The sequence below is a fragment of the Marmota monax genome, unplaced genomic scaffold (genome assembly GCF_021218885.2).
Source record: "Marmota monax isolate L192 unplaced genomic scaffold, Marmota_monax_Labrador192_F-V1.1 WCK01_AAM20220418_F8-fsc00041, whole genome shotgun sequence".
Classification (NCBI taxonomy): Eukaryota; Metazoa; Chordata; class Mammalia; order Rodentia; family Sciuridae; genus Marmota; species Marmota monax.
The window spans coordinates 6,510,001-6,531,946 of NW_026695238.1; the positions used below are offsets into that span (position 1 = coordinate 6,510,001).

Sequence of the window (21,946 nt, forward strand, 5' to 3'; positions counted from 1 at the left end):
TGATTAGTAAATATTTTATAGTAATATTTGCTTACATGTGTTTCCATGAACCTACTTAAGATAAAACTACAACAAAGTTTGAGATATAGATATCAGGTATAACAAAAAATATATGTGCATTGTACAAATATGCCACATTGGGGAGACAGAAACAAACATGTAAAGTAAATTCAGTATTTTAATAAAGTAAAAAAAAATACATGCAAATGTTAGTTTGGATATAGTATATGCTCTAGAAATTCCCCACACAAAAAACGTTTTCAGAATTCATTTTATATTGTTAACTTTATCATCCAGTCATTGCAACCAAGGATGGAAATATTTGAATGAATCATTCTGTTTTCAGAATATATACTTTGAAAGTCAACATGTTGTGGATGTCAACTCTTGAAATAATTTTTTTCTGCAAGCATACAATAGTAAATGAGTGGGGGGAGGTTAATAAAATGTCCTCTTGTTAGGCTATGACATTTGCCTCGAATTGTTTTCAGTGACAAAAAATACTTCTCACTTGCTTCCAAGTTCCAAAATGTTTTATAGCGAAGTCCTCAAAACAAAATATGTTTTCAGATTTAAAGTGATCTCGTCTAATCTGCACAAGTTTTTTCCAAAATTCTATTTTGTGCAGAAATTTTTAATTAACTCAAGACTTTTTTTGCTTTGTTTTTTAATAATTTGTGTTTCTGTAAGTCTTTTAACTTAGTGGCAAACAAATGAAAAATAAAAAAAAAATTTCTTTGCTGGATTCAGTTTCTGACAACTACTATGTGTTGAGACAGGAGGGCAGAAGTTCATTAAGAGATGACTTAGAATCAGCTGACGTGACTGCACCACGCAATCTGATTCTCTTTCTCTCTTCCAGCCTAGAGAGTCTCTGGCATTGGCTTGGTTTCTCTGGGCATAGGAAGAAATCTCGGAGGTGCCGAGGATTGCAAAGAGGAATGTTCCCATTCTGCAAAAGGCACTTATTTTTTCCCTCATACAAAGAATCCCGTGCAAGCAAGTTGGGGGAAAGTTCTCTAAACAATACCCCAGACCCTCCCAGCCTCTTTAACAAGAAGAGCCAGAAAATATGCACTCCCTGTGTGGATGGGACAGAGCCGTGCAGATACCTGTACCGCCACACAGCAATGTCCGGCAGAACTCTGCCCCATCCTCCTCCTGCCAGGACAAAATCATCTGCCCCCACCCCAATGACAAGGCAAAGCAGGAGTCACTCACCAAAAACACTGAGTGGCCAAAGGCCCTCTCCAGCCTTGTGCCGATTGCCTGGCTGCCTGGAGGTCCCACTGTCTCCTGGAGGTTGCCTGCCAATGGGCCATGGCCACAGCCACCACCACCTGCCAGAGCTGTGAGATGCAGCCTTCACCTTGCCCAATGCCTCTGTTTTTCAGAGGAGGGGAAATGAGGTCCAGAGAGGGAAAGTAACCTGGTCACAGACATATTTTCAGAGACCTACAAGAAACAAGCTGAAAATCGCCTAATTCCAACTTGACAGCTGAGGAAATCAAGCCCCCTGCCCCAAAGTAAGGGTTTTGCCCACCTGCCCTCCTGCCGTGATTTGAGTGTTCATCTTCTTGGGAGGAGTCAGTCCAGGATCACTGCCAGGGACTCCCTGCAAGGGTCAGGGATGCCTCATAGTACTGAGGACCACAAAGGTAAGTTATCAGACCCAGACTTGGGCTTCCCCAGTAAAAAAGGATAAAGTAGAGAAAGGGAGGAGCCGCCCTGGAAACTCTAAAATCCAAGACACACATGGAGAATAACTGAGTGTTGGAGTGTTTCCATTTTGCTCTCGCCCAGGCTGTGCCAGAATCCCAATCCACCCACAGAAACGCTCCATCTCTCTCCACCTCTGCTGAACAAGGATGATAGATGTGGTTTTGTGGGATCTGCAGTGTTTACAATGTAGGGGGTCCCTCTTGAGAAATGAGTATCAGCTTATCTTCATTCTGCAACATTTACAAAAATCTAATGAAATAAGCGACATTGCCAGGGCCCCTCCCAGAGCCCAGCGACCACACAGGGTGATTCCACAGGTTCACCAGTTCTGCAGTGAATCCGCTTCTGACAACGACCCCTTCCCAGAGAGATTGTGGGCTCTTTCTAGACTCTTGCACTCTCTGTCATAAACCTAATAGTCATAAAGCACCCACTGAGTCCAGGTACCAACTTTGGGGTCCCCTAGGAATCCCCAATAAATAGTGCTCAAACACAACGAGTCTTTTCTGAACCCCACCTGTGGTGGAGTCAATTCCAGTCATCCCACTGAGAGTTCAGGTCTTACATTCTCCATAGCACTATGTTTATGAGGTTCTCAAAGGCCCCAAAATCCAGAGTCTAGGAGGCTTTGGGGATTGGAGCCCCTGGTCTTCCCTCACCAGAAGCCCTCCTAGCAAATGAATCTATGATGGATGCTCCTGGGGCCAGAGTCCTCTGGAGGAAGGCAGTTTCATTTATTAAGACCTCTGACAATTGTCCTGGAGCCACTGAGAGCGTGAGAGCTTAGATCAGAGCTCTAGAGGTCCCTTAAGGAAGCTTTGAGCTCTGAGACAAGATGAGACCCACAGGGCCCTCTGGTCTATGGCTCTGAGCCCGAAAGACCTTTCATGTCCGTCTCTGGCCCTGCTCTTCACCAAGGAGCCCAAAGGGTACAAGCCAAGGCCTTTCCCTAACCCAAAGAAGTGGGGTGGGGAGAATTCACCTGTGATGGAGGATGTTCTTGGCCCAGCCTGGTCCTGCCTCTTCCCGGATAGCTCAGTGGGAAATCATGACCCTGAAGGTCTTTTCCAGCAGCAAGGAGGGCCCTGACAGCAGAATTAATCCCGTCTCTTTACCATGAAGACAGAATCTGTTGCAATGTGACGTAAGGGGTTTCAGAAACCTGTTCCTTGCCCCCACCTAAAGCTTTCCCCTGTGCATACCCAAATCCCATCCTCAGGGATCTTTTCCACCATGTTAAAGCTGTCAGGTCCCAGGATCCCTTTGGAAAGTGCCAACACCTCTGGGGAGTGGAACTGGTTGAGTTTCCATGTGAACAAGGTGGAGCTGAATGGAAGTCCCTGTGGTGTGCGAAGTGAGGGTGCACCCGGGGATGGGAGGTCAAGGCAGATGGTCAAGGCACAGTAGCAAGGAGGAGAGGAGCCGGACCCCAAGACTGGCTTTGCTCTTGCCACCTTAGGACAGCCCACGTGCCTAGAGAGGAGAGTTAGAGGGCAGGGGTGCTTTTAAACATGCCTGTGAAAAAGGCTAAACTGGCTTTGGTAACACTATTTCTTGTAAAGAATAGTAGGAGCGACAGTTTGTTTTTTTCCCCTCTTCTAAAAAGTTTTTCCAAAAGGATTTTCTAAGTACCAGTAATTTCAATGTGAAAGACAGTCATTGTCTTTTCTAATGAATTTAATTTGGGTTTTCATTTTTAAAAGAAATAGAAAGGATTCATTTCAGGGGAAAAATTGTTAAAACTAGTAACATTAAATTACAGTAATTCAATAAAATGACGAAAGCATTCAGACCAAATTCAGTTCTGTATGTCATTTGTATTTTAAAATAAAGAAATTACTCCTTATCTGACTAAGGTATATGCTGGTACCCCATTAGAAATAGAAGAATTGTGCAATGGCTTAGTTTCAATTTTCTTAAAAGGGACAGACAACATGGATCAAGGGTGTGCCGATAATGAGTCCCTTCCCTGACCTTCACAAGAGCTGTATTCCCTACACCCTACTGACCACTTATGAGACTTTTACAACACAATTATCAACCGGCCGTTTATTCAAGAACACACCAGATCTGCTGACACTGTCCAGAATTGAGGAGAAGACACAGAGATGCCAAGTTCTGAAAAGTTCATTGAGAAGAGTCCAGAAACTGAATCCCAGATAAATCAGGTCTTGTGTTTCCATCCTGGCCTAGACCTTGAGCTCATTCTCTGTCTGGAGAGACTTGCCCAATACCCAGGCATCCCTCTAGCCCCTGCACACGGAAGTCTGACTCCGCAGTTTCTGACCTAAGTCTGCCATTTGCCTTCTACCAGACAAAAACTCAGCAAGTATTCAGAGCTTGGCAGGTCTAGTGACCACAAGCTGACAGGAAGTAACTATAGAAGTTGCCTTTCTACTTACTGCCCTCTGATAAATATGTGTTGTGCATCCACTTGCCACAGATGTGCCCTGTCTGCTTAAAATCCAAGCAAATCTACCACCTGGAACGTTTCCACTCTGGACAGGTTCCCAAGTCCCATTTTGCCCTGACAGATCACTAGTCCCCCAGAGGCACTGGAGGAGACCTCCATTTTTTTGCTTCACTTCCTGAAATGGATTCCCAGCCCCCTTTAGAAACAGTCCAAGAGGATGTGAGAAGGCCCAAAACTTTCCATAGCCAATGATTCCTGACTCCAAGGTCCCATCTATTTGGGAATCATGGAATGGAAAATTGGAGCATTTCTCCAGGATGAATTCATGAATCCTTCCTATTTTAAAGAAGAGTAAGTTTACAAATCAGAAGCCAAGGGGTATCTCTGCCAACCAAACACCTGTTCACTGACATTATCCAGTTCCCTGGAGAATGGCTGTGCTTGCCATTGCCCTATACCTGTCTGGATAACAGCAACGTGAGGATGTGTCGATGTGTTGTGCTCACAAACCGGAAGCGACTTATTTTTGCATGGCCTAAATTTCTGTTGAGGACCTCACAGTAACATGGCAAACAAATCAAAATTTTCTTCGTCAGGATTAACCCTCCCTAGACCTTTCTCCCTGTGTGCAGAGCTGGATACGTTTACAGGTAGTAATCAGACGCCACAAATTATGGGGCTGATTCAATCCAAATTACGCACAGAGCTGGGGGAGAGAGAGAGAAAAGCTGCTTTTGATTCTTCTCAGCTCTTTGCAGATGCACTTAACGCCAGGCCTGTTTACATCCCCTAACTGACTCCTTTAGATTTCCATAAGCAAGTCAGAGGGTAAGCAGGGAGGGAATCCAGGGCACACAGCTAAGCACATACAAAACTTCTAGCATTAGGGAAACACTCTCCTGCCTCCCCTGGCAGGCTGTGTGCTGGGTGTTCTGGATCTGCTGCAAGAAGAGTTGTTTTTGTTTTTCTGTCATTAAAAAAAAAAAAAAGTTAAAATTTTGATGTTCAAAAAGAAATCCTGAGCCCCTAACTTTTTTTCCTATTTCTGAACAGCCCAGTCCCAAGAAGGGATGCCTTGATACATTTCTTTTGTAATATTTATTGGCGTCCACATCTCCCGTTTTCTCAGGAGGTTTAGAGAGTCTTGTTTTTCTCAGATGGTTGGAGAGCAGTTCTTTCTGGCCCATTTCAGACTCTGACTCTCATCTTAGGTAAGCCAGGTACTACGCAGGATCAACAACTGAATTCCCAAGCGTCAGATTTAAGGGAAAAATAGGCCAAAATGATTTGAGGGAAGCAAAGTATGTGAAGACATAAAAAGTCTTTTGTGCATAGAAGGGAATGGATACATTCTCCCTAAAATGAATATGTACTCTCTAAAAATTTATAACATTAAAAAATCAGCCATTAGCAAGCCCCAAAAAACACTAGTGCATCAGCTCAGCACTTCTAAAAATTCAGAAATTTAAAACCATGTTCTATTACTTACTAGTTCAAACTTAATTTGGTGGCCCTGGATGACAATTTTTCTTTTTTAACTAAATAATCAGAATAAGTTGCCTCTGTACTGTTAGAAAACTCTCCATAATTTCTACATTTACAAAAAACTAAGTAAGCATAACATACACTAATCTTGATGAGGCTAAAAGTAAATAAACAGTAAACAAAAAAAGAATAAAAGAGGAACCAGTAAGTAGAAGAAAAAATCTTTCCTTAGATTTAGGAAATGTACCATTTGGAGAAACAATAGAATATTGGTGGAGTTTCCAAAAGGCAGACATTGTTGGTGAAACAAGTCTGAATAATGATATCAAAACTCCTACTTAAGTATAGTATGTAAAGAAAAATCCTGTTTTTGTAGCACAAGTACCCGTCGGTAAACATGCTCTTGCTCTGAGCTTTTAAATTACCCAACCATTTGTTCTCAATGAAGACCCCAAATCCTACCAACACTATCAATATTACAAATGGCATCCCTTATTTTATAAATAAACTCACAAATGTGCCAAATGGTGCTGTTAGATTGGAAACAATATAAACATTATGAAATAAATCATCATTTCCCCAAACAATGGAATACCATGCAGCCTACAGGCAAGGCTGAGGAGAAACAATGTGAAGTATAATTGCTGAAATGTAATCTAAAGTTTCAAAAAAGCAGTAAAGGGGATAGAGCTCTGTTGGTAGAGTGCTTGCCTTGCTTGCACAAGGCCCTAGGTCCGATCCCCAGCACCAAAAATAAAAAATTAAAAGCAGTAAAAACCTGGGTGCCGGCACATGCCTATAATCCCAGTGCTTTGGGAAGCAGAGGCAGGAGGATGCAAGGAGTTCAAGGCCAGCCTCAGCAACTTAGCAAGATGCTGTCTCAAAACAAAAAATATAAAAAGGACTGGGGATGTAGCTTAGAGGTCAGGTGTCTGTGGATTCTTTCCCTAGTATCAAAAAAATGCAATAAGACGCAAAATATTTTATCTACTTTATCTTTTTCTGCAAAAAGAGGAAAGAAATTTATTATTATTATTATTATTATTATTATTATTATTATTATCATTATTATTATTTGTAGGGAGTGGGTGCCGGGCAAAGAATGCAAAGCCCTGAACAGTTTAGGCAAGTGCTTTGCCACTGAGCCACACCCTCAGCTCAAGAGATTTGGGGATTTGTTTTGTTTTGTTGTTGTTCTTTTTGGGGGGATTTTTGTTTTGTTTTTAATGAGAGGAGAAAGGGAAAGAGAGATATAATTGCAAGATTACGCAGACAGTCTCCAGAAAGACAAGCTCCTGGACAAAAGTGGAAAGAAACTTATCATTGCATATTCATTTATATCTTATGAACTTTGTATAAAGTGAATATTCTATTCGCTCAAAAATAAAGGATTTGAAAAAAATAAATCCTGATAAAGAATATATTGCACTTGAGTGTTAGGGTCGATGAAAGAATACAATCCTTAGAATAAAAGAACATTTCCCTTTGGAGGCTGAGGTTTGGCTCACATAATCCAGGAGTCCCCTTGCATCTCAAAGCCTTCAGGGGGCCTGGACTGTCCAGAGGAAGGTTCCATGCTCTGCAGCGAATTTTTATCAGTTCACTGGGGGCCGGCAGGCCAAGGAGCCCTGGCTGCCTGCTGTGACGCCTAAGCCGCAACAGCTGCATAAACTGGCTGTGCCCCAGCCTGACCTATTTCAGAGACAGGTCAGCCCAGTGCATGTGGGGATAAGAAAACAACCTTCTTGCAGCCAGTGGCTGTACTGTCAAGCTGCTCCTGAAGGAGAAAGATGGGGGCAGGAGCACTCCAGCCCCAAGAGCCTACCCAGCAGGCTATTTTCTTCTCACGTTGTGCCCCAATAACACAAGCGCTCCCAACTTTCGGGGCGGGAGAAAGAGGGGACCAAATGGAGGGAAACTAAATCGAAAAGTCATTGAAATTTGCCCACTGGTTTAAAGAATGCTATTTTGGAAAGTTTCCTTAAAATTTCTGAGCTGCAGTTTTAAAGGAAAGAGAATTAAGAAGAATCATGCACAAAGAATGGAGAATGCACGCAATCTCACGTGCAGAACTCTGAAGGCATTTAAGAACCACGAAGCAGGCTCAAGAGGGTACAGATGTAATGAGAAATTGCAGGTGAGGGGGGGGGGAGCAAGGAAGACGTCACAAAATGAAGGAGTTTCAGGAAGAAAATTGTGAGATCCATTTTCAAAAAAGCAACTTGTCAAAACTTTGATTCGGGGGTGGTGGGGAGCATGAAACCCAAAGAAAAGTTTAATTTGAAGGAGTTTTGCAAAAGCCAAGTTTGTCTAAAAGAGAAAAGCAATCTTGATAGGCCAGGAGGAAAAATAATTATGAAATATCCCTTGCCATCTCTGTGAAAGATTTTAGAATTTTATTGTTTTTCATACTCATTAAAGTCAATAAAGTCTTTTACATTGCACAGTAGTTTATAAACTTAATTTTTTTGGTATGGTAAAAGTGGACTTTGTGGTTGTGCGTGTGTGTGTGCATGCGCGCGAGCGCCTGCGCATGCACAAGCACTCTTGGTCCTCATTGTTGCTGCTAAGCCCTGAATTAAGCTCTTATCTGCCCTTGGGCAGAGCCCATCTGTTAGTTTATAGGCTCCTCACTTTCAGCGAGTTCAGAGAATTCCCCCCCACACACCCAAGACTTTGAGTTTTGCTAGGGTAGGTGTAATTTGCATATAACATGCAATGCATTTTCTCTTGTTATTATGACAGAACTCTGAGAAGTTGATATGATGTACCCATCTTACAGATGTCAAAACTGAAGTTCAAGAGGTCACACCTGAAAGGTGCTTGGTCTCAATTTCAGAGCAATGCTGTGATGCAAGAATAAGTCACTTTTGCCTTAGGTACCATGCACTTATAAGGCAAGAAAAGATGTATTTTGGAATGTGTTTAAATCAGAACAGGTGAAACTCTTTGCTCTAGTGACCCTCAATCAGGAAAACAGTCAAATGTGTGGATTCAGAAAATGAAACCTATTGCTTTTATTATAATAGAATAAATCAGGCCAATTAATTTTCTTTAGTTCAACTTAAGCTCTACAATCATAACTGAGACACACATCCACACATGCAGCTACCCTTTGGACATAATTTTCTTAATCATGATAATATATTTTAACATTGTACTTAAAAAACGTTTGAGGCTACGGTTTATAGCTCATGGAGTAGAAATACATACCAAGCATGTGCAAGGCCCTGGGTTCCATCCACAGCCCAGAAATAAATGAATAGCATAAGAGTGAACAAATATAAAAACAAAAATATATTTGGAAAACAGACCCCATGTATACACTAGGAAAAAGGAGGAGGAGGAGAGGGCTATGGTAGCTGCACTTTAAACTATATCTGCATGTCTATAAAAATCACAAAATACAAACATATATTTTGTTAAAAATGTAAATATGTATGTGATCATATCAGTGTTAATTACGCAAGTACACAGTAAACTAAACCAATTTCAAGTTGCAATACAAATTGCACAGAAATTAACTTTCTTTCCTTAACTATACTACCTTAACTTATCCTATAGTGCCCATCTAATGACATAAGACCAAATCCACTTACTGTAGTTGTTTCCAGAGATTCATATAACTGATTATAAAAATATTTGTAAGTGCATTTAATTCTACATAAAACTATACTATTTGAATTCTCAATATGATCCTATAGGTTGTTAAATGCTGAAACTTAATCGTAGTTCTTTTCCCTCCATCTTGTCTTGGTCAGCCAAGAAGAGTCTCCCTTCCTTTTTTGCAAGGCACTTTGATCAGCTACTTTTTTAATATTTATTTTTTAGTTATAGGTAAACACAATGTCTTTATTTTACCTTATGTGGTGCTGAGGATCGAACCCAGTGCCCCACACAAGCTAGGCGAGCCCTCTACCTCTGAACCACAACCCCAGCCCGATCAGCTACTTTTAAATGGAATCTGTTGAATTAGGTCCAGGATGAGTAGGGAATTAGCTCCTAGAATCAAGAGTTGACATTAATATACTGTTATAGAGCTGGGGAGGTAGTCCAGTGATAGACTCGCTTGCCTAGCATGTGCAAGGATCTGGATTCAGTCCTCAGTACCAAAAAGAGAATGAATAAAAGGAAGGCAGTAACACTAGTCAGCTAAGAATACATAAGAAAGCCCAGTCAAAAAAGTACTGAATAGGTTTAAGGATTTACAAACACATAACTATTTTGATACTGTCATATATTCTAATCTGTCTTACTAGGGGAGGTCATTTCTCAATTGCCACCAAAAGAAGAGGACATAAAATTCAGACAACTTTGATCAAGTCACCTTACACCAAAAGAGGTGTTTTATTCTATTTCACTTTATGTAAAATCCTGCAGCAAAATTTAAAATGGTATATGTAATGTTCAAGGTAAAATGTTTTCTTAAGATTTTCCTTTTTAGGAGGAAAGTGCACCAAAGCAAATTCTAAAACTTACATTGATACTCTTTATTAAAATACAATATATTTTTAAAACAGAAGTATCCGTTTCCATAGAAGAAATTATCTGTTGGTCTTTTGTTAGTTTTTAGCAAGAAAAAAGAAAGAAAGAAAGAAAATGAGGCATTGTGGGTAAGTAATACTTCCTAAAAACCTACTCAATTGTCCTCAACAATTACCTCTTTGACAGTGGTGAACTTTTGTAACTCATCTCACTTAAATAGATGTTTTATAATGCTAACAGGAATTTTGATAACTATGCATGTCCGGACCAAGAACTAGAAATTATATATATTCTCCTTAGTTCAAAATGCAATCCCAGCACAGATAATTTGAAAGAAGATTTCTTAAAAAAGAGATGCTCTGATTCCAGTTGACACTCCCATTACTGGAACTCAGTGCTTGACCTGACATGCGAGGGTAGCAGAACTAACAGATGAATTGTGCATCTTCTACTATGCTGGTGTGAATAAGGCAAAAATATCTTTTCCCACAAGACAGGGGACAGCCGTAAGGTGACTCTGTCCCCACTCTGGTGTTCATCTTCTAGGGGAATGGCAAGGTCTGAAGTTCCTTTTCACTTTCTCAGCACCCTTCAAGATCACTGCTCCCCCAACTGGAGGCAGCCAGTTCTTGGGTCAGCAATTTTGTCTCGGTACTAAGATCAGGCCCAACTCGAATCTGCTGTCTCCCTGGCAGTAGAGGAACGCATAGGCTAACACTCAAGGGAGAAAAGTCATTTTAACGCCATATTATATAAAGTATGCATGTGCATGTAAAAAAAGGACTCTCTAATGCTGTATCTGCACCCAGGACAGGGGGACTATATCAGATCTGAGCTGGTTTTTCACTCCTCTAGCTTAATCTATCTCAGGCTGTTGTTCTACACTGCAATGATCAGTACTGAACATTATATATCATTTGAACATAGATGATTATTAATTAATTGGGGGGGGTTATAATAGAAAACACATCAGAATATTTATTTACTAATATATATACTAATATTATTTACTAATATTCTGGTTTGCATATCAAGATTCATCTTGTTCAAGAGTAAACAAGAGTAAACACTAATTTTTTTTTAAAAAAACTACAATTTATTTAGAACTGAGATGCACACAGAGAAGGGCATTAAAAAAAAAAAAAAAAAACCGTACTCAGATTCATGATGCACAGTTGAATATCCAAAGTTTGAATCTGGCATAAATTTTCCATCCTTAGAGTGATTTGTTGGAATTTACAAATTAAGCACAGAGATGACATTTTCAAGAGTCCTTGCAAGAATTTTACCCTCATAATAAAGGAAAAAGCAATGCAAATCTACTGAGTTCTTAAATAAACAAACAAAAGTCTAATAGTTCAGCTAAAAATCAACAGCCAGGAATGTCACAAAATGATTCAGGGCAGTATTGCTCCTGGCTCTCAACAGTTGAACGTGAACTGGGAGACTACAGTGCACCTCAGATTCTGATAACTTTAGAAAGTGCAATTCATGGGGCAAATAAATCTTGACTTTGTGCAACTGGATATAATTTAGTGCCAGCATAATTCTTAGTGACCAATATATAAATAAACTCCGATGATGCACATACTATACACACAAACAAACACATATCTAGTCCTACATTATAGGGAGTTTAAAATATACCAGAGAATCATCTAACCAACTATAAACACAAAAATTACAGAAACACATGTAGAAAGATGAAGCCAATATAACTTCTAGGTTCCTGCGTGTTTAATCATTTCTCCACCTAGTTTTACAATAAAAATCTGACATCTTTTCTCCATGTCTGTCCAGCTTGGAAGACAACTTTAGAGAAACGTCCTTATTTAGAAATTTAGCAACAGGCAGATAGAAACTCCGATGCCTTCCACCTCAAACTAAGAATCGATTTAACCAAAAAAAAAAAAAAAAAAAATCACCATCTTAGCCTCAGTTCTAAACAAGAAATCACCATAGGATAATTAAAAACACCCCATGAGTCTTCCCTACAAGCCAACGACTTGTAACTGGTTTCAGTTCCTATTTCTTAAAGAGAATTTGGTCAATTCCTCCTTAGAGGTTTCAGAGGAAAAGGAGGATTTTCCAAGACAGATAAATTGAAATGATCCTGCTTTGATCTCTGTGGTTAAGAATCCCTCACAATAGAAGATGGCCACTGAGGGGCCTCGCTCCCAGCCTTTTAATGCGTAACAATGGTATCAACAAACAGCTACTTAATCAATATTTGGCCAGAGCTGCTGAAAACTTCCTTTTCAGATTTTAATTCCTAGTTGTAAAACAACCCCAGAGCAGCCAGTGAGATAAGACATTAAACTGACTGCTTAATTGCCTTTTAGTGTCTCGTTAGTTATATATGTACATTCTTAATGATTCCTTAATCTTTATTTACCCGCATAAATAAATTATCTGTCCTAGAATCTCGCCGAACTTAACGGGTCCAGGCGGAACTCGCTCTCACACCATGTGCTGCTGCTGTTTGGACTTTTATTGGTTATTTGCATAAGCAAAACTTAAACACTGAATCTGACGGTGAGGAAAGATTTTTGCTTTGTCCTCCAAATATACGTGTTTGTGGAGGTTGAAACCGTCCAGATTTGGTGGCCACGCTCTATCCACGTGATTGATCAGTGTATTCCACTCGCCTGAAGCGCGCACTTGCTGGTTCCGCCTCGCCGCCCGGGTGGGTTTTATTGCTCAGCCCTGGGGACTCCTAAATGACCCTTCAGTAATTATGACACACTTGAAGCCCATTCCTCCCGTTCCGGTGCTATCAACAATCACATCAAACCCCAAAATAAACATAGGATTTCAAGCATTAATTAAAAAATCGGCATGTTTTCAATAAGGCTAGAAAGTAAGCGTACCGAGGTCAACCAAGTCAAAGGAGCAACCAAAAAGAAAAGGCTACCAGCCGAACTCTGCTGTCTCCTCTCACACTGTTCCAGCACGGAAAACCTTGCCCCTAGATTGACAATAAGGACACAGCCTGGTGTTCTAATTTAATGCAAGTTCTTATATCTCCAGTACATTTTTAAGTGGGCGGGATTTTCTGGTTGAGTTTTGTAAGGTATTCAGCAAATATAAAATGTACCTTAATGATTAGAAAGGGTATTGAGGTCAAATTCCTGATCCTGACAAATGGACTTGGAGAGGGTGGACTGTCCCCTTTAATAAAGGTTCGGATCCCACAAACCTGTGATCCCACGCCTCATTATTTTAATCTGTGGGAAAGTTAGTCCTCCGCCTTGCGTCCCAACCTTACGCCAAAATGCTGTTCCTTGCTGAGGGAAAGTAGTGGCCTTGCTTTTCTCTGGGTTACAGCACTCCCTCCCTGATAAAAGTGCTCTTTTCGGGCATCCACTGGAAGTGAAGTATTCCGACGAATTTAGAACACTTTCTGAGGTTTTAATTGGTTTATATCTTTAAAAAAAATCGGAAGTCGTTTGTCTTCGTTAATTTTAATCCGTTAAGATCACAAGCTTACAAACAAAACAGGGGCTCCAGCAAAGCTTTTGTCACTTTTACTTTCTCAAATTTAACTTAAAAAAAAAAACAACTCTCTTTTTTACCAACATCAATTGGAGGGGGGAGATACGAAAGGAATAGAAGACCTCAACCAACCTACACTTGAAGCCTCTGAGCTTAATCTTTGAAATTGTTACAAACCTCCCATGCTCGCTTGTGATTCTTAAAAGGGAGGGGGGAGTCCTAGGAAAGTGTATCTCCAGTCCCAATCAAAACATCAATTTGGCAATCTGGCCTCTTTCCCCTTGCACTCCCGAACTGCCACTTCAAAGCCCCTACAACAAGTCAGTAATTGTAACGTTGCATCTAAATATTTAAGCGAGAGTCTTGCAGTCGCGTGTCCATTTACAGTCCTCATCTGTCCTCTAATTCCATTACGGCACAAAGCAAAAATGTTGCCCAAAACTCACAAACAGGAAAAGCGTCACCCTGCTGGAGAAGGAGGAGGAGGAGGTGAAGGAGGAAGAGGAGGAGGAGGGGAGGAGGAGGAGAGGAGGAAGAGGAGGAGAAGGAGATAATGAAGGAGCAGTTTCTATTGATTAGTCACCGCTTTTGTGTTAAGGGCTTTCTTTAAAATAAGAAAAAAAAATGGGGGGAGGTTGCAGAAATTTCACTAATGTGAGCCTCAGGCAAGGGAGGGAAAAAAAGAGGAGAAGAAGGGGGAGGCGGGCTGTGTCTAGATGAAAGTGAGAAGGACATAAAGGAGGCAATTGAGTCGGCTGCAGCCCGGCGAGCTAAGCTTCGAGCCGGCCGGAGCGAAGGGGAGGGGGCGGCGCGGCGCGGCGCTTTGGCGCAGGGCGCAAGAGTGGGGGCACAGCCCATTGTGGCGGCGCCCGCGGGCCCGCTCAGCCGCGCCGGGGGAGGACAGAGGCGCCCATTGAGTGGCCGCAGCGCAGGCCGTGCTCACAGCCCCCGATGCCTGGGCCGGAGCTTGGCTCCCCCGGCTGCGCCTGCTCCCATCTCAGTGTCGGCCAGGGGCGCGGGAGGGGGAGTTGGGTGTTCCCGAGCCACCCAACCCTCTCCGTTCCCTCGGGCCAAGAAGCTGGAAGGATGGACCAAGCTCCCAGTGCGCGCCAGGTCGCCCGGGCCAGAGCGCCTCAGGTCCGCACTCCGCGCTGCTTTAGGATAGGGCTAGAGAAAAGGGAAAGTTGGGAAGGCAAAGGGGACCATCTAGGAGAAAGGGCAAGACCCTGGAAAGAAGAAGGCGGTAGTTCTGACCTCTTTCAGGGTACCTCTTTCCCTGTGTCCTAGTGTCTGCCGAGCAGACCCCGGGTTAAAGATGTCCCACGAAAAATCAGTCCCGCAGCACCCACCAGGCCTACCCCAGGCTGGAACATCCGGCGAGAGCACACCGCAGTGGTCAGGACACCCCAAAGTCCCTCCTCCGCCGCTTTTCCCTGCTCCCTAGAAGCCTTTTCTTGACATTCATTCTATTTTACAAGAGGGGCAGCCTGAGACTTTGGATGCCCAAACAACAGAGGGGAATTTTTGAGGTTTTTAGACTTCAAACTACATCTAATTCTCCCTTCTCTGGGCCCCTCTTGCCCTCCAGGGCTCATCCGGAAAGGGAGCTGGAGGCTCTGAGGAGACTGACTTTGCATCTTCCTTGACAACCCCAAATTAAATTTAGGTTTCAGCCTGACTCTGTGTGTGTGTGTGTGTGTGTGTGTGTGTGTGTTTTCATCCGCACAGCCCTCAATGGGGAAAATACTCTGATTTTTAAAATGGTAGCAATTGCCCTTGAATGGCAGCCGGCCCAGCTAGACAGCCCAAAAGACTAGAAACATTTTGTAGGTGAAATGGCCACTTTTTCCACGCTGGAGAGTCCATAAAACTTCCTGGCGCAGCAGCTATTGGGGCTCATTGAATAATTCATCCCTCATTGCAAGCCCATAATGTCTATTCTGGGCCCTTTGTGGAGCTGTTTTCTCTTCTTTTCTCCTTGAATTATAAAAAGGTTGCCTTCCTTTGTTCACATCAAGCTGCTCCGAGTTGGAGCTTTGTCTGGGCCAAGCTAAAGTGTGAGTTTCAATGGACTCTCCGGGCTTTGTCTCCCAAGTTCATCTCCAAGTGTAGATTGTGTAGAGAAGGCCTTCATTGTAAAAGCTGGAAAAGTTGTACAAATGTTTGACCAGCTCATTTGGGACGTTTTGTCTCCTGGGCCTGAGTTGCCTGTGCTGTGAGGGAGCGGCTGATCTGCCTGGCTGCCGCCTCTAGCAACAAGTAGCAAAGCCATGGGCCCAGCTCTCTGGGCTCCAACAACTCAGGGCTCTCCTCTCCACTGCCTCAAAAGAATATTTGGTTTGGAGTTAACTGACTCCTCAACTCCTCACTTTCTTCCCACCCCAGCGCCTCTATGCTGAACATATGACTGGGATAAAGAGGTGTGTGTCTTCTAATCGACCTGGGCAAAAAAAAAACCACTCCTCCAAAAAAGAAGAACTTAGACTGAGTTCATGTGAGGCCCCAGCTGTAAAGGGAGGGGGGCAGCAACATGTTTTTTTCCCTGCTTAACCTCCTGTAGTTTGGGGTACCTTTTCTTGATTGCAGTGTGCCTCAGACTATCTGTGCTTCTGTTTATCCCTTAAATCAGACACTTGGGTTTGTAATATCCAAGTGCTCCTTGAGTGTGGATTTCACATTGCTTTGTAAAGCAGCTGCTCTGGAAGGCCAGCCAGTGCACCCAGGGGTGGACAATGAAGGTAAAAGAAATGACCAGCCTCCTGACCCACAGTTCCAACCTGGACACCACCCTGGTGAAAGCATGGACCCAGATAATCAAAGTGGGTGACTCCTTCAAGCCTGCTATAGAGCTTTGTGCCACTCCAGAGCAATTACAAAACTCAACTCCAGCCCAATAAAGTCTGAGACCCAGACCAGGGAACTCTAGGAGTAGGCAGGACACCCGGCGACTCTGCACCATTGTGAGTTTGAAGAGATGCCAGGATCTGCAAAGGAAGACTCAGGGCCCCACTCCTGCTGCAGTGATCTTTCCTAGTTCACCTCCCAAGGTTTGCTTGCATTCTTGCTTCTTTCCTTCCTTTCTGTGAGTAATTTTAAAGCTCAAGGATGACTCTTTTCTGTGAGTAATTTTAAAGCTCAAGCAGGTAAAGGGGAAGCAGGCTGCCTTCTTGCTCCCCTAGGGGGAGATTTTCTCTAGGTGCTGACAGGCTACAGCCAACATGGAGTGGGTGGTCCGCACCCCTGAGGGACAGAGGGTGCAGCACTAAGGACTAAGGACTCAAGATCCCTTTGACTGAAACCCAGACACATCAAGTTAAACCCCATTACGCTTGAAAACCAATTTAGAACAAACGAAAAACAGCCAAAGTATACCACAGGCACATTCATAGGGCAGCATATGTGGGGCAACTTTGGGTGCCCAGTGCCCAAGAGCATGCTCTCTCTGGAGCCTGCTCTGTCTCTGTAATACGGAAACTTAGATCTGGGCTTTTCCTGAGGGCACAAAAGCTACTTCAAAAAGTTACTTTAAACTCTAAAGGGTGGAGTAGCCTATACCCTCCCCCAACCCCACAATCCCTCAGAGATTCCCAATCTCGGACTCCATAGACCCCATCACCATTGAGAACGCAATTCATAGTTCTAGACTCCTAAGGGTTGAAAGTGGTAAAGAAGGATTTAGAAACGTTTAAAATTTAAATAAAATTAAAACTTAAATAGATACGTTTTTGTTTCAGCGGTGGGTGTCTCTCCGGTCTTTGATTGAATGCGCATGCCCGAATACAGTGGCTGAGAACCAAGAGAAGGGACTTCGACAGGAGCCGGAGCTGGGCGGCCTTCAGGCGCTCAAAGTCAGAGAACCGACGCTAGCTAAGGTCCACCGCGCCGCCGCTTACCTCGCTCGCTCAAGATGCCGTCGATGCTGTGCTTAGCCTTTTTCTCGCTTTCTTCTGCCTCCTTCCTCTCCAGGTCGGCCTCCTCCTCTTCTCCTTTCCCAAATTTACTCCTCAGGATGCGGCTGATGGAACTCACTGGGGGAAAGAAGAGGAAGAGAGCACCCACAATTAAGAGGCGCGGGGTTGTGAGGGGAGCCCCCAAACCTCAAGCCGCAATTCTAGAACAGCTACCCCATAAGCTTGGATAGTGAGTGTCTCCTTCCTCTCTTGGCACCCCTGTCTTTTGCCATCCGCTCACTCTCCCACTCAAAACGCCTTTTAAGGGCCTCTGGATAAATAAGACCAAGCCTGGAAAGTGTGCGCCTCCAATTTAGGGCTGAGAAAAGCCATCTCCGTCTCTCTTTGCCCAGTAGGAAGTGTTCCCCTTCTTGACTCCGGCTCTAGGTCTCCAACCTCAGACGTGTCCTCCACCAGCCCAGCCTACCACCCGCCTCCTCCGCACCTGAAGGTATTGGGCCCTGCGGTTTGCTTTAAGTGAAGAACCACAGAGGACTGTCCCCTGCTAATCAACTTTTTTGAGGCTGTAAGGGATTTACATTTCAACTGCAGAATCGTTTCCTATTGTAAAAATCAAAGAAAATTCACTCTCTCTCATTTATTTTTTCCAGATTCCAGTCTGGTAAACAAATCCATGCTCTGAAATATATCGTTCTCGTGGAGGGAAAAAGGGAGTTTCCTTTTAATTAAAAACAAACTCTCCCGCGCGCCCTCGCGCTGGCCCTGCGCTGGCCCTTCTCCCTCCGCCTCCCACGGGCTGCCGGGGGCGCCGGATGGTCCCTGGGACTCTCGGCGAAAATCCGGGCAGTTGCCGATGCATCCTCCCCTCCTTTTGCGCAAAAGGCAAAGTCTTCTGCTGGCGCGGCCCCATCTCCCTTCGGTTGGGGTTACCAAAACATTTGTTTCTCTTTAAAAGGGAACACCAATATTAATAAACGCTTGGCCTCCGCCTCACGTTTCCTGCCCTGCCTCCTCCACAGAAATCCTCCTGGGAGACCTCAGCGGCGGTCTCTCTTCCCTCCACCCCTGGGATGAGCAGCGCACCCCGCGCTCCATAAAACGCCAAGATCGTCAGGTTCGTGAATATCTCAGGGCCTCGGGAGAGGCGGCCTCTCAATAACCCGGATCGATCATTGGGGCGATTATGTATGGCTTGGATGACCCGCCCGGATAATAGCGACTGACCGTCGCGCCTTGGGGAGACATTAATGGGCCTAGTACCTGAGGGCACGGTGTTTCGATCACAGACCGCGTCCTTGAGTAATTTGTCCCGGATTTCCCAGCTGAACATGCCCGGGTTCTCTCTTTTGTATTCCTCAATTTTCTTCTCCACGTCAGGCGTTGTCACCTGCTTTAAGAGAACAGGCGGGCCGGCGTTGGTACCCGGTACTTTGGGCCAGACTCTCGGCGGCCCCACCTCCTCCGGGCCTGTCCGGATGCTCCTTCTTGCATCCTCTGGGAAGGTGCCCCTGGTTGGCCAAAGGACCCCAACTCTCTGAGGCAGTTCACATTAGAAAGAGGCAGACAGGAAATCGTCCCACTCCCGAGCAGCCTGGGGACACTCCACCTGTCTAGATAAGCTCCTCAGACAACCGGGTTAAATTAAGAATTACATAACACCTTGGGGCTGTGGGGCTGTACTTTCTGATCCCTGGAAATAAAGGCAACTCCTTACACTGAATCAACCAGAAAACGAAACTAAAAGGGGAATGTTTGAAAGAGGAGCTGAAAAATCAAATTAGATCGGCAACTTGTGACACTCCAAAGGGGCACAAGAGTTTAGCTAAAGAGCAGACTGAGATGCAAAAGATTAAGTATCTAGATTTTAAAAAATTAGAATGGAAAACACATATGTATAGAGAGGCCCCTACCCCAATTAAAAGCTGTTTCAAAGATTCCTAGGTTGAGAATAGGTTGGGAGAGAGAGGGAAGGTGAGAATTTTGAAAGTCTTCAGTGTGCCATAACCCTCTTGATATTGCCCCTTGGCAACTTGAAAATTATATTGGCTTCCCTCTACAATCAGAAGAAAAGGCAGACCTTGGGTAATCTCCTCCCACTTAGTCCTAGCCAGTAGGACTCTTTTTTAAAAGAGAAGCAAAATAATTTGAGGATAAACATTTTTTAACATCAAACTCATTACAAAGAAAACTAACCTCCCTGACTTTTGACTCTTCGAAAACAATTTGCACTGGGGGAGAGAGAAAGTTGGATAGAAACTATTGGGACTCAGTAGATTCCTTTTGTAAAAGACAGAATAGCGGGTTGGGGACTGGAAAGACACAGGAAAGAAATAGGCAACAGGTAGGGACATACAGCTTGCATGCTTTAGGTGTTTATTAAAGTAATTTTTGAGAATTTCGTGGTTCCTGGACATATAAGAACAAATATTGCAAAACCACTGGAGCTTTCCCATAAGGAAAGAAACATGGGGCTCCAGCAACAACCGAATCCCCCTTGTGAGACACATACACACACACACACACACACACACACACACACACACACACCTTCATGGACTTGAAAAATAATTCTTTAGAAAGCCCCAGATGGTAGCCTGCTCTTACCCACCCGATTGACCGCAGGCCGTGAGGCGGCATGGCTAGGCCCGCCTGCTCACCTTGGGCTTGCTGCCTCCGATGGCACCGGGACGGATGGAGCCTGTTTCTTGATACCTGCACAGAATCTTGGAGACGCAGCCGTGGGACACACGCAGTTGGCGAGAGATGACGCAGGGCCGAATGCCGTGGTGGGCCATCTCCACGATCTTGTGGCGGATGTGGTTGGGCAGCGGCCTGCCATTGATAAAAACGCCGCCGAGCTGGTTGACTCGGCCCTGGCCGAGGGGAGTGGATACTGGGAGAAGGAGGAAAAAAAGAGAGGCGAGGACAAAGTTACTTGGATAGAAGAGAAAGCGGCAGGAACGATCAATCCACCTAATTTTGCACTTTTCTGGCCAATCCGCATGTGACAGCCCCAACACTGAAATTGGTCCGTTTCCACTGCCAGACACTCTTTCAGTTACTTTCGTGCCGAGTTATCAAGCAACATGGGGACATACAACCTTTGTGTGAAGACAGTAACCAGGGCAAAATAACTAACCTAGAAGAGCTGGCGACTGGGGGGAAAGACCCTGAACATATGGAAGACTGTCTTCCTCTAAAAATAACCACCACCAAATCCTGCCCGACTGGAGCCCCCCTAAGGGTCTTGAGCGAGCTGACAGCCCTCGGAGTTTCTGTCTCAGAGTACAGCAGCCAAGGGTCAGAGAGGGTCTCTAAAGGAGGCACAGGTGGCAGTGCAGCGTGTCACCTGTTACATCTCGGACGGGGACTCAAAGACTGTGGGTCTGCTGGTGGACAACCTAGCCCCCGTTCATGCTCAGGGTATTGCGTTGTGCTCTAGATGGAGGACGAAGGGCGCCGCAGATTGTTTGAAAGGGCTCAGGTTTGCAAAGCTTCCTACCTCCCTGGAATTCCCAGAATCTTCAGCCAGAACAAAAGGCGATTCCCAAACAAGTTAGAGAGACTTCGAGATGCTACTTGAGTTGAATGGACCTTTAACTGATTAATACTAAAAATTCTTATTAAGATCGTTCGAGCCGCCGCTGTTAGCCACCACAATTTGCCCGACCAGAAATTTCTTTCCAAACTAAGAAGAGTTTCCTAAATGTGGGCGCAGCCAGAACACTTTGGAGACGGGTTTGGGTGGACAGAATGTGGAGAAGTTACTTCCGGTACTCCAAAGCCGGTTCACTCGGTTCTTGACTATGCGGCATCTCCAAAACAACCCGGGAAAGCGGACCCGCCGGGTGCAGGCCGGGCCGCCCAGCTCCGTAAATAATTTGCAGAGAGCACCACACTTCTTTTGCGGACAGAAAATCAAATCGGATGGGCCTTCGCCCCCAACTATTGCTACTTGGGGTAAGAGATGTTGGGGGTTTGGGATCCCTGGATTCACCAAAGAAGTCTATGGAGACTGGGATGGAGTGGGGCAGTCTCCCTAGGCGCCAGGACCCCAGCGGCGTTGAGGCCCTTCCTTACCTTCTAGCGGGAACCCGCTGCGTGGGTAGTTCTGCCCCGGGCCGGGCCTCATCATCCTGGGCACAGCACCGGCCAGCGTGGTCATCCTGGGGGCAGCTTCTCTAGGAAATTATATCCAGGTGAAGGCCAAACAGAGACGCTAGCGCGGCGACCCTCGGGAACTCTCCGGAGCGTGAAGAGCTCCTCCCCAAAAAGACAGGAGGGAGAGAGAGACGCGGGGAGGGGGGCTGCTAGCTCCAAGTCCAGAGCTCGAGGTGGAACCCGGGAAAGGGGCGGGCAGGCCCTAGAATCCAGGATCCCAAACCCAGGGCGGAAAAGTTTGGTTCGAGTCTGGGCGAACAGCCCCGCAGCTGGG

General features: G+C 44.6%; 1 protein-coding gene across 1 annotated transcript in view; it reads right to left on the reverse strand.

Annotated features, from left to right (window-relative positions):
* Pax3 (paired box 3) overlaps positions 1-21,692 on the reverse strand; it is a 91,757-nt gene extending 70,065 nt beyond the window's left edge. The window contains exons 1-4 of the mRNA XM_046439928.2: positions 21,592-21,692; positions 20,169-20,404; positions 18,772-18,901; positions 17,494-17,628 (exon numbers count right to left, since the gene is read on the reverse strand). Of these exons, the coding sequence (XP_046295884.1) occupies positions 17,494-17,628; positions 18,772-18,901; positions 20,169-20,404; positions 21,592-21,676 (586 nt within the window). The 5' untranslated portion in view covers positions 21,677-21,692. The remainder of the gene's footprint in view (positions 1-17,493; positions 17,629-18,771; positions 18,902-20,168; positions 20,405-21,591) is intronic.
* Between the last annotated feature and the right edge of the window lie 254 nt (positions 21,693-21,946).